The sequence below is a fragment of the Sprattus sprattus genome (assembly GCF_963457725.1).
Source record: "Sprattus sprattus genome assembly, chromosome: 14".
NCBI classification, from domain to species: Eukaryota; Metazoa; Chordata; class Actinopteri; order Clupeiformes; family Clupeidae; genus Sprattus; species Sprattus sprattus.
Genome location: NC_137912.1, coordinates 31,994,439 through 32,008,220, shown reverse-complemented (window position 1 = coordinate 32,008,220; position 13,782 = coordinate 31,994,439). Strand labels below are relative to the sequence as shown.

At 39.8% G+C, this 13,782-nt stretch overlaps 1 protein-coding gene across 1 annotated transcript in view; it reads right to left on the bottom strand.

Annotated features, from left to right (window-relative positions):
* entpd3 (ectonucleoside triphosphate diphosphohydrolase 3) overlaps positions 1-10,002 on the bottom strand; it is a gene marked incomplete at both ends in the record, with an annotated part of 28,131 nt that extends 18,129 nt beyond the window's left edge. Inside the window, one exon of the mRNA XM_080851767.1 lies at positions 9,705-10,002. Within this exon, the coding sequence (XP_080707893.1) occupies positions 9,705-10,002 (298 nt within the window). The remainder of the gene's footprint in view (positions 1-9,704) is intronic.
* Positions 10,003-13,782: the final 3,780 nt, after the last annotated feature.

Genomic DNA, 13,782 nt, shown 5'->3' with positions numbered 1-13,782 from the left:
CCGTCAACTTATTTTGCCCCTTAAAGTCTGCAAAACGTCTGCCACAACTGTCTGTTCCCGACTTATACATGTATCTGTACACAAGCCATCCCCATACACCGGAGATAGCCTGAAGGCTTTCAAGAGTACAGATGCATATCAATATGCAGTTGCAGGATGGGTGAACGACACCAATAAATGGCATCTGGAACATCACAGAACATCTAAGTTACTCAAACAGCGATTATCAACCGATTTATTTTAGTGGTGGTTAAGAGTGCCAAATGTGGGTGTAGCTACAGCTTTAGTAAAGTTCGTTAGCAGTTCGCTAACTATTAGCGCTCTAGCTTAGTCAGGAGAGTTTAGCTCTGATAAGGCACAGCGATTGTGGCAATAAATGGCATCTGGAGACAAAACACATGTATGTCATCACAGGACATGTACGTTACTCAAACAGCGGTTATCAACCGATTTATTTTAGTGGTGGGTAAGAGTGTCAATGTGGGCTAACTAAAAGTCTAAAGTCTTTAGAAAAGTTCGCTAGCAGCATGCTAACTGTTAGCACACTAGCTTAGTCAGGAGAGTTTAGCTCTGATAAGGCACAGCAATTGTTCACGATTGTAGTAACGTGCTGCATTTCACTTAACATGTCAGTCACTCCCAGGCTCTGAACACAAAATCAACATCTCCATGGATAGTGGTGCAGGAAAATACAAAGTGTTGATTGTACAATCGGGAGTTAGCTGTTGCTACTTGTCTCTTCTTGCAGCCAACCATTTATAGCTAACCATTTATTCCGTCGATCTAAATCTTTTAGTATACAATTAAATTGTTTATTTGGGTTATTTTCGCGACTGGTGTCGCATCCATCTGCAGAACATATGCCGGGCAACTTTCTGTGGGTTTGGACCGACTGTGTCTACGTTGTGAATGGCGCTCAGCTAGACTTTCGGTCACAAAGATGGCGGGGCTTAGACACAGTGACGTCACTTGGGATCTATGAATGGGTTACAGAGTAAGTCCTGAACTAAAGCGAACGCACCATCAACCAGGCGAGCGAGCATTTCATTGGTCAACACTACATCTGCCATTCTATTGGTTGCCCACGAAAAAATCCGCAAGCAGGAAAAATCTGCAAGGAGACTTTTCGCAAGCACGCGGAAAATATGAGTGCGAGCAGGAAATGTGTGCGCGCAACGGTGTATCTGAGTGCGAGCACACAGTTTGAGCGTAAGCACAGCACATTTTGCTCGCAAAGACTAGGTTTTTAAGTGCAAGCACACAGTTTGAGCGTAAGCAGAGCACATTTTGTGTGCAAAGACTGTTTTTTTGAGTGCGAGGGCAGGGTTTCATGCTTGCAAACTGAAAGAACACGCTTACGAATAAAGATAGGAATAAAGCTCCATACTAGTTGCTCTTAACATAAGCTTACTGATATAAAGTAAGGTTCAAAATAGAAAGTTCACAGCCTTCTAATATATGGTTTGGAAATGTTACTTATAGTGGCATAACAGTTCCTTTCAACTACTTCAAATAGAGTCGCATGCTTTTTGTTGGACCATAATGTGGAATGGAACACTCTTGTGAAGTCAGTAATGCAGGGATAATGTTCCTGTCTGAACACAACATTCAGAAAGCCCAGCTTCCCTTCGTGCTGTGGCTTCACTGTGAGGACCTCTATGGCTGGTTGTTAACAGACTTCCCCTCAGTAGAAAATTATAGCTTCAACAATGCACAAATATGACCTTTGATCCAGGCATTTTGCTTCAGGCATCAGAAATGATACAGATATTAACATTCTTTCCATGGCACAATTCCATGTCATGCACAACGGCGCTAAAGGAAGCACTATTTCTAAAAAGACTTGAGAGAAAAAAAAGCTTGGGCTCAAATGTTTTGGACCCAAATATATGGATTTAAAAGCTGTCTACTGCTTTTGATGCTGACATCTGAAAATAAATGCCATAGTCACTGCTAATCTACTTGAACTTGTTTTTTTTGTCTTTTTGAATTACTTGGTATTTTGTATTTATTGATAAAAGAAAATAGATACCTAAATAGATATACACAGTATATGTTGGATTTTAAATAGATAACGTAATAGATCCAAACATGTTGGATTGCTACTACAATACTAAATCCAGTTTAGATTAGGGGCCAAACACATTGACTGAATTTCATCATTGGGGCCCATTTCAAAATAAAATATAAGAATGGTACATGTTTTACTAACTACATAGAAACGATATATATCTATACTAAAACAATATATAACTATAATGAAACAATACATAACTATAATGAAACAATATATAACTATAATGAAACAATATAAAACTCTAATGTTATTTCACCAGGCGTGGCAGTGCATCTAATGATGATTTTGATAGGACAAAGAGGACAAATCACCGCTTCACTGATTACACATCAATAAGTCCTCATTGCTGCTATGAAGAAGAGCCACAGGATCAGCACCTGCTTCTACTTTCACCTCATCATTATTTGAAGTTCATTGTTCAGGTCTAATCTTCTTCTCATTCACTCAATTTCTCTGATAGACAACATTGGTTGTTGCCTTCTCTCCGCAGCAAAAGTTTGTAATCTAGACTTCTTACATTTGGTGTACCCCGGCTGTGGAATGACATACTCATTTCAATCCATTATAGAGAGTTTCTAAGAATTGTCTAAATGCCTACTGCCATCTCCTCAAAACTCATATTTTATGCTAATCTATTTGTGATATGCCCCTTTTTATATGAGTACAAACAGTATGTATAGGTATGTGAATGGATGATTAATATACCTTCAATCCTGGAGACAAATAGGTTATCTTGTAAATCTGGATTATAGCGATGGCAATGACCACTCCTACACTGGACAGGAGAAGGAAGGAAGCCAAGGCTGCCACCAGTTTGGATGCCATCGTCTGTAAACAGGCAAAACCCAGAACAGTATAGACCAGTGCAGAGTGAAAATGTTTTTATATTTATCCATTTAATGTTCTAGAATCCTGTTTTAGAGCACACCAGTAAAAGCACTGATGATAATTGATATTTGGTTTGTGTCATTATCAGTCCAAACATATTGTGCTATGGTGAAAATAAAACTCTTTACTATTGTGAATAATACATGAACTCTCTTTTCCATAATTGACATTGCTTTCTATGATTTTAAATATTATCTGGATAAGTCATTGCACAGAGCTCAACATGACAATATGTCTACATCACTCTTATTCATGTGGACATTTATGTCTGGTGATGCTAGGTTTCCTTTCAACTGGACAGTGGATTTAGTATTCTATCTGACTCTCCTAACCATATTCAATTAAACGAATCATAAGAGGTGATTCACATTACTTGTAAACCATTACTTACAATCCATACTGTGTACTATGTACACCCTTGACACAGTATACAGACATTGCCTGAAGTCAGACTTGTGTACACCCTTGTCCTCACTATAACTTAAAATAGTTATCAAAATACTATAGCGTGCGATGTCAAGAGTGTCTTCTGATATTTCCATTTGCAGGAGTCCTCTAATGTCATGTTTACCCACAGATCAGTAGATTTTTTCCTCTTCTTAAAAAAAGGTTTCTATTTAAAATTTCTACTTGAAGATTTGTAATCCCCCCCAATATCTACTCCCAAGTAATTGGCACAATTCCTGTCATATGTCAGAATACACTGTAGCGTTATTTAAGAGATGGAGTCATGCGCTTTGAGAAAGAAGACACTGGTGATGTCACCTACCTTCCCGTGTCAAACCAGTTGTTGGGCGGTTGAAGAGTAAAGCCTTGTGTTGAAGAGCCTGCCTGGACATGAGTATGTCTCTGGAGCAAATGTATGGGTTTAACTGTTGCTCTTGCAGACTACCTCATACCATTTCATCAACTCCACCCACATCGACAAACTCTTCCCCCTTTGGAGATCCTTGGTGAGATTTCCTGTTTGTACACGTATAAATCAAGAGGACCCAAGCACAGCTCTAAAGCCATCAATTGGCAGTAACAACAGATATGACAAGACAGAAACCCTACTGATTGTGTCCAATGAAAGCTCTTACATTCCTTCAACTTGGTGGCTTTTTCTTTTCCACTGTCAGCAGGATGAGGTTGCAGTGGCTGTAAGTCTGAGTCCTAATGGGGCACGTTTCATGGGCCAGAGAGTGAGCTCTGTGGTTTTAAGTGACAGGTTAAACAGGCTTGATGGGAAGAACAAAGCCCATGTGCACCTACAGCCATTATCAGCTTCACTTTCACAGTGCTATACATTTAGAAGACTATTGGATTGTTGTGATTTTTTGTTCCTCATGACAGAATTTCCCACACATCACCCAAATCAGATTGTTTTTACCCATTTCTTATAATATTAAAACATGAAATATATTACATAAATATTCCAATTAGCATCATTACTTCCATTTCAAAAACAGAATAATAGTTCAAGAAATTGAAAGATCCCTGGAATTGTCATTGACACTGTTTCTGCTTAAATCAAATACCGAACACTAGGGTTAGCAGACAGCGAGTCATTGCTTTCATATTATTGTTCAATCAAAAGGGAATATGTATCTTCAACCAATGACATCACCCAAAAAGAACACGTATAGCTGCAAATTATGTGATTGGACACCCAGTGGTCTGAGAATGCCGGAAAGGAAATCACTTACAATTAGATTTTGAGAGTGATACTGGGGTGTGATATATACTCTCACATCTTGCAAGTCTTCTTTCTCCGTCTGTTTGTCATTAATGACTGGACTAGATGATATACAGTAGGTCAGCCACTACACTGTACTGTATGACCCAACTAGGAAACAGGTTGCGTTAACTGAAATTTTCATATAATGTTCAATCACTACTATATTTTTGTCATTTTTGTCGTTTTTGTCATTTTGCAATTTTAAGTTTTGAGTGCTCAACCACTTTGACTCATTCCGTCTATTTGAATAATGAACAACAGTCCCTAACCCAACCGTCCCTGTCTGCTGCTCGCCTATGACAAATGGAAAGAACCGTTACAATTTTTTTTAACAATTTGGATATATTTGGTAAAGCACAAATGGTTAATGTTTTATTCTTACTTAATCAAAGTTTCAGGGACTTCTGTGTGAGTATTGTCAAAGACCTCTCATTTAACTCAGAGATCTCAAGGACATATTTTTTCATCTTTGCAATATTACCAAAATCAGAAAAGTCCTAACCCCTCAAGATGCAGAGAAACAAAACCACACATTTGATACTTTGCAGCTAAAAGTACTACAATGATCTGTCTAAATGTAGATCCAACTTCCTTAAAATCCTAGACTTGTCGCATTTTCAGACTTGTCCCACAGGCTTCCATGTCTGTGCATTGTGCTTGAGCAGGGTTCCTTACTTTTGAATCTATGAGCTCATATTTCAAATGGAGTTAAGTAAAACCTTCATTGCCATAGACGGATCACCAGATAGGAACGTAAGAAACAGCACAAACAGCTAGAGGTTCACACACTGCCTTCATCAAAGCTGGACCTGATACATTGGCAGTGAAGGACAAGCTATATTATAGTACTGGACATACAAAGGTCCACTTTTGTTGTACTTCTACTGATTTTCTGACGAATGCCTGACCTGAAAAGTGTATTATTACTGTGTCAGTAAAAATAATATGTTATATCTGAAACATAAAACAATATTTTATTCATAAAACCTGTTAAAATAACAAAAACCATGACAGACCTCAAATCTGTGCACAATGCTTACACTTTTGTCTGCAGTCACATTTTGACATTAGTAGCAGTGCAGCTAGCATCATTAGCAACTAACATTATGCATTTAAAATACTGTGTTGCATAGTTATGCATGGCTATCGGCCTGAATCAGCATATAGGTATTGTAATAAGGCATTTTCGTGACATAAACGTATACAGTCGTACGAAAAAGTGTAGGTACCCCTCTGAGCAGGCACGTGCACAGACATTTTGGGGGGCAGGTGCTCAACCCAAAAAAAGGACACCCATCGCCAAAGTTATTTATGAAAATTGATGGCCTGATCCAAGATAAAAGAGAGCCTCTACCCTGAGCTGCTCGCTGCAGTTCCCTGTCCTTCTGCTTTTGGAGTCTCTCTTTTCTTGGCATTAGGCTGCACCTTTTGTTAATTAGATAAATCAATGTTGTGCATGATAATCAAGAGTGACTTACACAATCTTTATAAAGCTGACAACACAGTAAACTATTTTTTTTTTTTTTTTTACTGTTTTCTGACAGAGTTCAGCAAAAGCAACATTACACTAATAATATACCACAATATACCTCACCAGACTGTCATGTACCTCAACTGAAGACCTACCTTTCATTTCAATAATTACGATTTTAAATTAAACTAAACTAGTGAACTTGTCTAATTTGTAGAACAGTAAAACTGGCTTTAAATTCTCTGCCTGCCTGCCTGTATGCCTGCCTGCCTGTCTGTCTGTCTGTCTGTCTGTCTCCCTGTATCTCTCTCCCTCCCTCTCCTCATTAAACATGACAAACGCCAGTAAACAGCTGGACAAGGCTTTGAAATTACGGATTTCGGGAGTTTTTTGTTTGTTTATTTTTAAGGAAACGTCGGACCAGTTGCGACGGAGTGTTTTCAGCGGCGCTAATTTTGTGATTAATTTATCACCAAACAACGCCAGGGGATTGCACAACCAAAGTCAATACCTGTTTGTCTGATGCTGCGGGTCAGAGAAGAGGTAGGCTGCAGCCTTTTGGCCTGGCGCTCAGCACTGCATGATAGTGAAGTGTCGTTCGTGAACGATTCGTTCATTTTCAACGAATTAGTGATGTGTCGTTCGTGAACGATTTGTTCATTTTGAATGAATCCTTATAAGGACTTGGGAGTAACAAGTCCTCTCAAAAAGATTTCTTCTTTTTCTCATGACCGTGCATCGGGACTGTTGCATAGGCTAGGCCAAGGAAACAGAAATGATTCGTTTAATGCAGGTCACGTGAAAAATTATCCAAAGCCCTGTATCCGAAGACCCAGTCGGAAAAAGAATGAATCATTTCTGTTTCCTCTACCAGTACTGAGCCTATGCAGGTCATGTGGAAAAGGATCCAAAGACCCGTATCCAGCAGATGAACGAATCATAGATCCAAAGACTTGGTTGGCAGAAGAACGAAACATAGATCCGAAGACCCGTATCCGGCCGATGAACGAATCATAGATCCAAAGACCCGTATCCGGCAGATGAACGAATCATAGATCCGAAGACTTGGTTGGCAGAAGAACTAAACATAGATCTGAAGACCCGTATCCGGCAGATGAACGAAACGTTGATCCAAAGACATGGTCGGGAGGTGAACGTAGGACGTGAATGACATTCATTCACAAGTAATAATTACAGGTTTCGTTATTTTATCTTTTTTGTACTTTACTTACAGTTCAGTGCAGCGTAATTGTTTGCCGTGATAATTAAATGCTAATGTTATAATAAATGACCATTTCATCCAAACTTTCATGATACATTATTTGAATGCAAGAATTTCTTTTACATTAGTATCTGCTGGTTTACATGCACTAACCTACATGAGAATATGATACGTGTTTGCAGTGGACGTATTTAGGCCAGGGAATTGGCTATAAAATGTTGAGCAACAACAACCCCCCCCCCCCCCCCCCCCCTCCGTTAAAATGACTATAAATGTGAAAAAAGATTTGTTCCTTTTACTGAACAAGATTCAAAGATTCGAGTCGGTAAAATGATCCGAACTTTCCATCACTAATGCATGAGCCCTAAGCAGAGGAGGAGGGAGGGGCGCGGCGGGGCTTGTGAGCGCCGGAGAGCATGTCGGGGCGAAATTCTCACAAGAACTCACAATAAATGCCCGTCAGATATCAAAACATTTGGGGGGAATTGATGACAGATAGAGTCATTTTTATTCTTAAAAATTGATGAATAAAGAAAAAAATTGGGCTCCACCAGAAGCGGCACTTTTCTCGCAAAAGGGCATCTTGTGGTTATCGCATTGAGGCATGATATTTCAAAATACTGTACTTGTTAAAAGGGTTAAAGGTTGAACTTGTGAGAACCCGTTGGTGATTGCGTTCACGTCATCTCTACAGACATCCTTCGATTGAAATAAGTATAATAATAATAAATACAAGAATATTTGTATATTTGTGTTTCACATTTATAGTCATGATTCTACGAGGTAGTATTTATTGTTACACTAAGTCTCTATTGCTCGTAGCTTGACTGTTCTCTCCCTTGTACGTCACTTTGGACAAAGGCGTCTGCTAAATGACTGAATGTGAATGTGAATGTAAATGTACACGAACACTGCAAATGTAAGTGAATAAATAAATAAACACTAAACCCAATCGCGTTTAAATAGCCATAGTGGAATAGAATGGACACATATATATCCTGCAGTAGGCTACCTCCATGTCTGCACCGGTTAAGCTAAATCTGCGTAATTGCTCACTTTCCGCATGACTTGCCTTACAAGGTGCTTTCGTGTAGAATCGGGAGATTCTGACATCACACGTTTCTACGATTGCGTGCCCTAATAAGGAGCTGGCAGGGCGTTTATGTATGCAAATCCACTTTCACGAGAAAGCGCATCAATTTAAGAAACTAATCAGAGGGAACACAGCTGAGAAGACTTTGGCTGCTTATGAACGCATTTTCAAGTGTGCGAGAATGCAGCGGAAGCGTTTCCCTTACGTTGTTTTTACGAAGTCGTGTAAGAAACATTTCTGAAGAATTACAGAAAATGATCGAGCATGAGGCCCATTGTTCACACAATTATCGGCACCCCTAGAAAATCTTATATTTAAAAGTATATAAGTCATGTTTTACATTTGTAGGTTCACCTGTTTGATTAGGAACTCTTAAGTGGTCAACCATGCCTTCCTGAGTGAAACAGGTCTCAGGTATAAATATGAGGTGAAACAGGCCAAATACCCTGAGTAATTCATCAAGATGGCAAGACAAAAGAACACAGTGTCGAAGTGCAACAAAAAGTTGTTGAGCTGCAGAAATCCAGAAAAGGATATAAGAAAATACCGTGAGGAGGATGGTTCACAGCTGGAGAATTGCAGAGGTAAATTGAGTCCTGGGGTCAAAAGAAAGTCTCCAGAACTACCATCAGACGCAACCTACATCACCACAAGTTGTTTTGGAGGGTTGCCAGAAAAAAGCCTCTGCTGTCAATCAACAACAAACTAAAGCGCCTACAGTTTGCCAAATGTAAGTCAGACTTTCAATGGGACCAAGTTATATGGTCAGATGAGACCAAAATAAGGCCATTTGGCAACAAACATCAAAGGTGGGTTTGGCATAGACAGAAAGATAGCTATACAGAAAAGCAGCAAAGGTGGTTGGTGATAGACGTCAAAGAGACGGCGCCGCGGATGGCAGCCTCGGTGTTTCGCTCTCTTGTACTTTTTCTGTTTTGTTTAATTGTGTCTTCAGTTCTCCCGTTCCTGACACTTTAACCAGGGAAGAACTACTGTATGCTAGCTAGTCCACTATACAAACATTTTTACCGGTGTTGACAAACTTAGAAACTTTTTTTAAAAGATGTTTTGGGTCGAAGGAGCACTGTGTCAGTGGCTGCAGTGGTGCCTGTTTCGGTTGTTGCCATGGAGATGACAACAAATGCAGTTTTCATTACTCCATCTTCTATCACTTTCACCAGGGAAGACCTACTGAATATCCGACAGTCCAGTCCAGTCCACAAACTTTTTCACCTGTCTTTACACTGGTCGGAGGAGCAGCAGCACTCTGTGGAGTTTGGACGAGTCGCAGGCGAGGGAAGCGCGGTGGAGCGCTGGTTAAACTGTGAGAGCGGGGGTTCCGAACTCCGCTTCCATCATTACACCTGGCGAATATCCCCTCTCTGCCCAACAAAATGGATGAACTGCTGCATTCTACACCTGCCAGGCTTCCAACTTGCCCAGGGAATTCTCTGCAGTCGCTATTAACGTTCGACCCAAAGCTGACACCTTCGGTCACATTCCACGCCTTCGCCTGCTTCGTGATTGTCATGTCCTGAGACTCCTGGCTATCCTTAGCGCCAACGCAAGTGGCAGCTTTTTCATGTAGCTCTGGTGTTTTGTATTCATGTATGTATTGTTTGTGAGTTGTATGTATTTATGTGCTGAGGTGTGTTTTTTGTGTTTGTCATGTCCTGGTAGCCTTCATGTCATGAGACTCCTTGCTATCCCTAGCGCCAACGCAAGTGGCAGCTTTTTCATGTAGCTCTGGTGTTTTGTATTCTATTCTTTTTTTTTTTTTTTACTGTTCCCACACTGTACTCCTCTAGGAGCATAGTCTGGGTGATGTCTTTTCTCTCCTCCCCTCCCCAATGTTATGCTGTAATCCTTCCCTATCTTTAGCCAGTTTAACTCTGGCAGGGGGACTGCCAATGAAAACTAGCCTTTTGGCTACAATTGGGTGCATTTACATTTTAATGTTTATTAATGCACACTGTCCCTCTTCATCAAATAAACAAATCAAATCAAATCAAACCTACCAGCAGGAAATGATCCAAAGCACACCTCAAAATCAACACAAAAATTGTTCACCGACCGCAGAATAAAGGTTTTGCCATGGCCATCTAAGTCCCCCAACCTAAACCCCATAGAAATTCTGTGGGAAGTGTTGAAGCCGAGTCTCCAAGCGTTGACATAAGAATCTGAAGGATTTGGAGAGATACTGTATGTAGGAATGGTCTCAGATCCCGTACCATGTGTCCAACCTCATCACGCATTATAGGAGAAGACTCAGAGCTGTTATCTTGGCAAAGGGAGGCTGATCAAAACATTAAATTAAGGGGTGGCAATAATTGTGGCACACCTGTTTTGGAGAATGATATTTATTTAATGTAAAAAAAAAAAAACTTTTCTTTCAATATTTTTACTTCAATAAAAAGGTAAGATTCTTGTAAATATTTTGAGTGAAAGACCGAGAGGAAAAACAGCATAGACATATTTTGTCATAGCTTGTTTTGGTCACATTCACTAATGGTGCCAACATTTGTGGATAATTGTACACCTCCTCTCTTCACTGAATGTTGTTGCATTCTATGTTGTTGCATCCCTTTCTCCTGGGGCCGGTATTTCAAAATGATCCGACAGGATTAATCCTCCTGGATTGGATTAAATCCTGATCAGATCCTAAAAACGGGTATTTCAAAGCAAATCTGATCCTGAAGATTCAGATTCAGATTTGGGAATCCAATCCTGCCTTTGATCTGGATTAAACACTGCTGTTGAGTATTTCAAAATTTAAGTGGGAAATCTGGATCAGTTTGATCCTTAAAATCAGGATCACCCTGATCCCACCTCAGAGGTGGATTTGAGGGAGATTACATGTAAAGGTTTGAAGAGTTTAGGTGTAACTGCTCCCAAAGTTCTTTGTTTGATACAGTAATTCACTGATGTTTGATCAATGTTTATTTTCGTTGCACTTTCCTTTCTTTTTCAGAAAACACAGCGAAAGTTTGAATATGAATGCCTTACAGTTTTTTGTTACTTACTGATAAAAGAATCCACTGAAAATCAGTCAATTTTATTTATTAACATGCATTCAGCACACACACTTAATTTTCATAGCCAAAACTCAAAAGGTTATGCCAATTGGAGCAGGTCTGTTAACTGGCTGTCTTCTCTTCCCACAGACATCTGTAAAGAAAAACTAATATTAAAGTTTTAGGGCTGTCCCTTTTGTTGACAACTGTTTCATAAAAAGATATGTACAACACATTTTGAAATCTACCCTCAATGCCTTGCGAGTGAATGCATTCAAATGGACTGTGGACCGCGACATACAGACGCTAGCCTATTTACTAGCTTGTTAGCTCCTTAACACAGGAGTCAATGGAGCAGCGTTAGCTCGCATTAGCGCGAACTCTGCTTAATTAGAGATCGCCGAGCTCTTCTTTCAACTTTGTGCTGATTTAAGTAATTGGTTAACTCAATATAATGATTGCCCTTCATCTAGTCTAAGGACGCATCAACACTGGCCAAGATTATACTTTAATTTAGAGACAAAAGTTGAGCTAGCTTCTCCTTTTCCTGGTAAAAAGTTAGCTCCCTTTCCTGTTTCCTGTCTGTGATCCAGGGGGCGGGACGGATTTGGACATCCCAATCTGCCGGTATCAAGATCACTCTGATCCAATCCAGCAAAGTTTTGAAATACCGGGATAGATCAGGTTGATCCGTGGCTGAAGACAGGGGGATTTGGTTATCCAGATCATTCTGATCTGGATTACAAGTTTTGAAATACCGGCCCCTGTTGATCAAATAAACATGAAGATATTAGTTTTAAAACACAGGTGGAGCAACATAGATCAAATAAACATGGGGCCTCATTTATATGTTTCAAATATTTTTATTGGGAAACACATCACGCAGTGAAATTGGCAGTTGACAGCAACATGTTTCCTTTTTCATTCACAAACAAAAACAACAGAGAAGACAAATGCAAACAAACACCACACATCATACAAAAAAAAAAACAATAACAAAAAATAAAATAAAATAAAACAGACACCCTCCCACCACAAGACCCCAATAATCTTGAAGTTTGGGGCAAAGAGCATAACTATGTGATAAAGTAGCCTCCATGGACTCACATTTATCACACAAAGGTGAGACCTCTGGAATAATGTTATGTAATTTTGTCTTTGAAAAGTGTAGCCTGTGCAGGATTTTAAATTGTATTAAACAGTGTCTGGCATTAATGGAACAGTCGTGGACGTATTCCAAACTCTCGTACCACACACCAGGATCTATAACGGCCCCAATCTCTTTTTCCCACTCCTCTTTTATTTTGTCCATTTTGGGAAGGCACATGCTTTGTGGTGTGTCATACAGTTGTGAAATTATGAAACGAGAGTTAGCAAACAGTTTAATAAAACTCTCTAACTTGTCTGCTACTGCCTTCTCAAAGTTAGGGAGATGTGTTCTCTAATCTGAAGGTATCTGAAAAACTGATTCTTTGGTAAGTTATATTTCTCTTGGAGTTGTTGGAAAGAAGCAAAAGTCCCTTCTATGTACATGGGTCTACAATCAGACGAAAATTGTTGGTTTTGATCTTGACAAAATAATTCTATCTCTCCAATCTGTCCAAAGAAGGGACTTCCAGAAGGCCTTTGGTTTATCCAAGTGCTCTCGGGCAAAGTTGAAACGGGCAGTTTTGTTCTTTCTTGAGAGCAGAGGCTTCCTTCTAGCAACCCGATCATGAATGTTATGTCTATTCAATTTTCGTCTGATTGTAGACCCATGTACATTTACCCCAGATGCTGCCAGAGAGGTCCGAAACTCTTTAGAGGTGATGTGTGGGTTGACTTTTACCTGATTTATTCTTCTTCTGGTGCTTCTTGGTGATGGTCTTGATGGGCGTCCACTTCTAGGCAGAGATGCGGTCATGTTGAATGCCCTCCATTTCTAAATTATTTGTCTTGAATGGATGGATGGAGCTGGAATCTTTTGGAGATGGTCTTATAGCTTTCCCAAGACTGATGGGCTGTCAGAACCTTCTTCCTGATGTTCTCGGATATCTTGTTTCCTTTCGGCATTGTTGATCTGTGTGGGTACACCTTGGCACTACAGTAGTTTGGTTGGTTTCCTCTCTCTTTTAATCTGTGTTGCCCAAACCTTTCCCTAAGGATGTCTAAGATGATCGGTTTGCTTAATTGACTAATTAAGCACCCAAATAAGTTTCACTGAATCTGTTACCTGCTTGACTTTACCAATTCAGCTGGGGGTTCACTTACTTTTGAAATGGACTAATTCCATGTTTCATGTAGTCTTTTGGCTACTC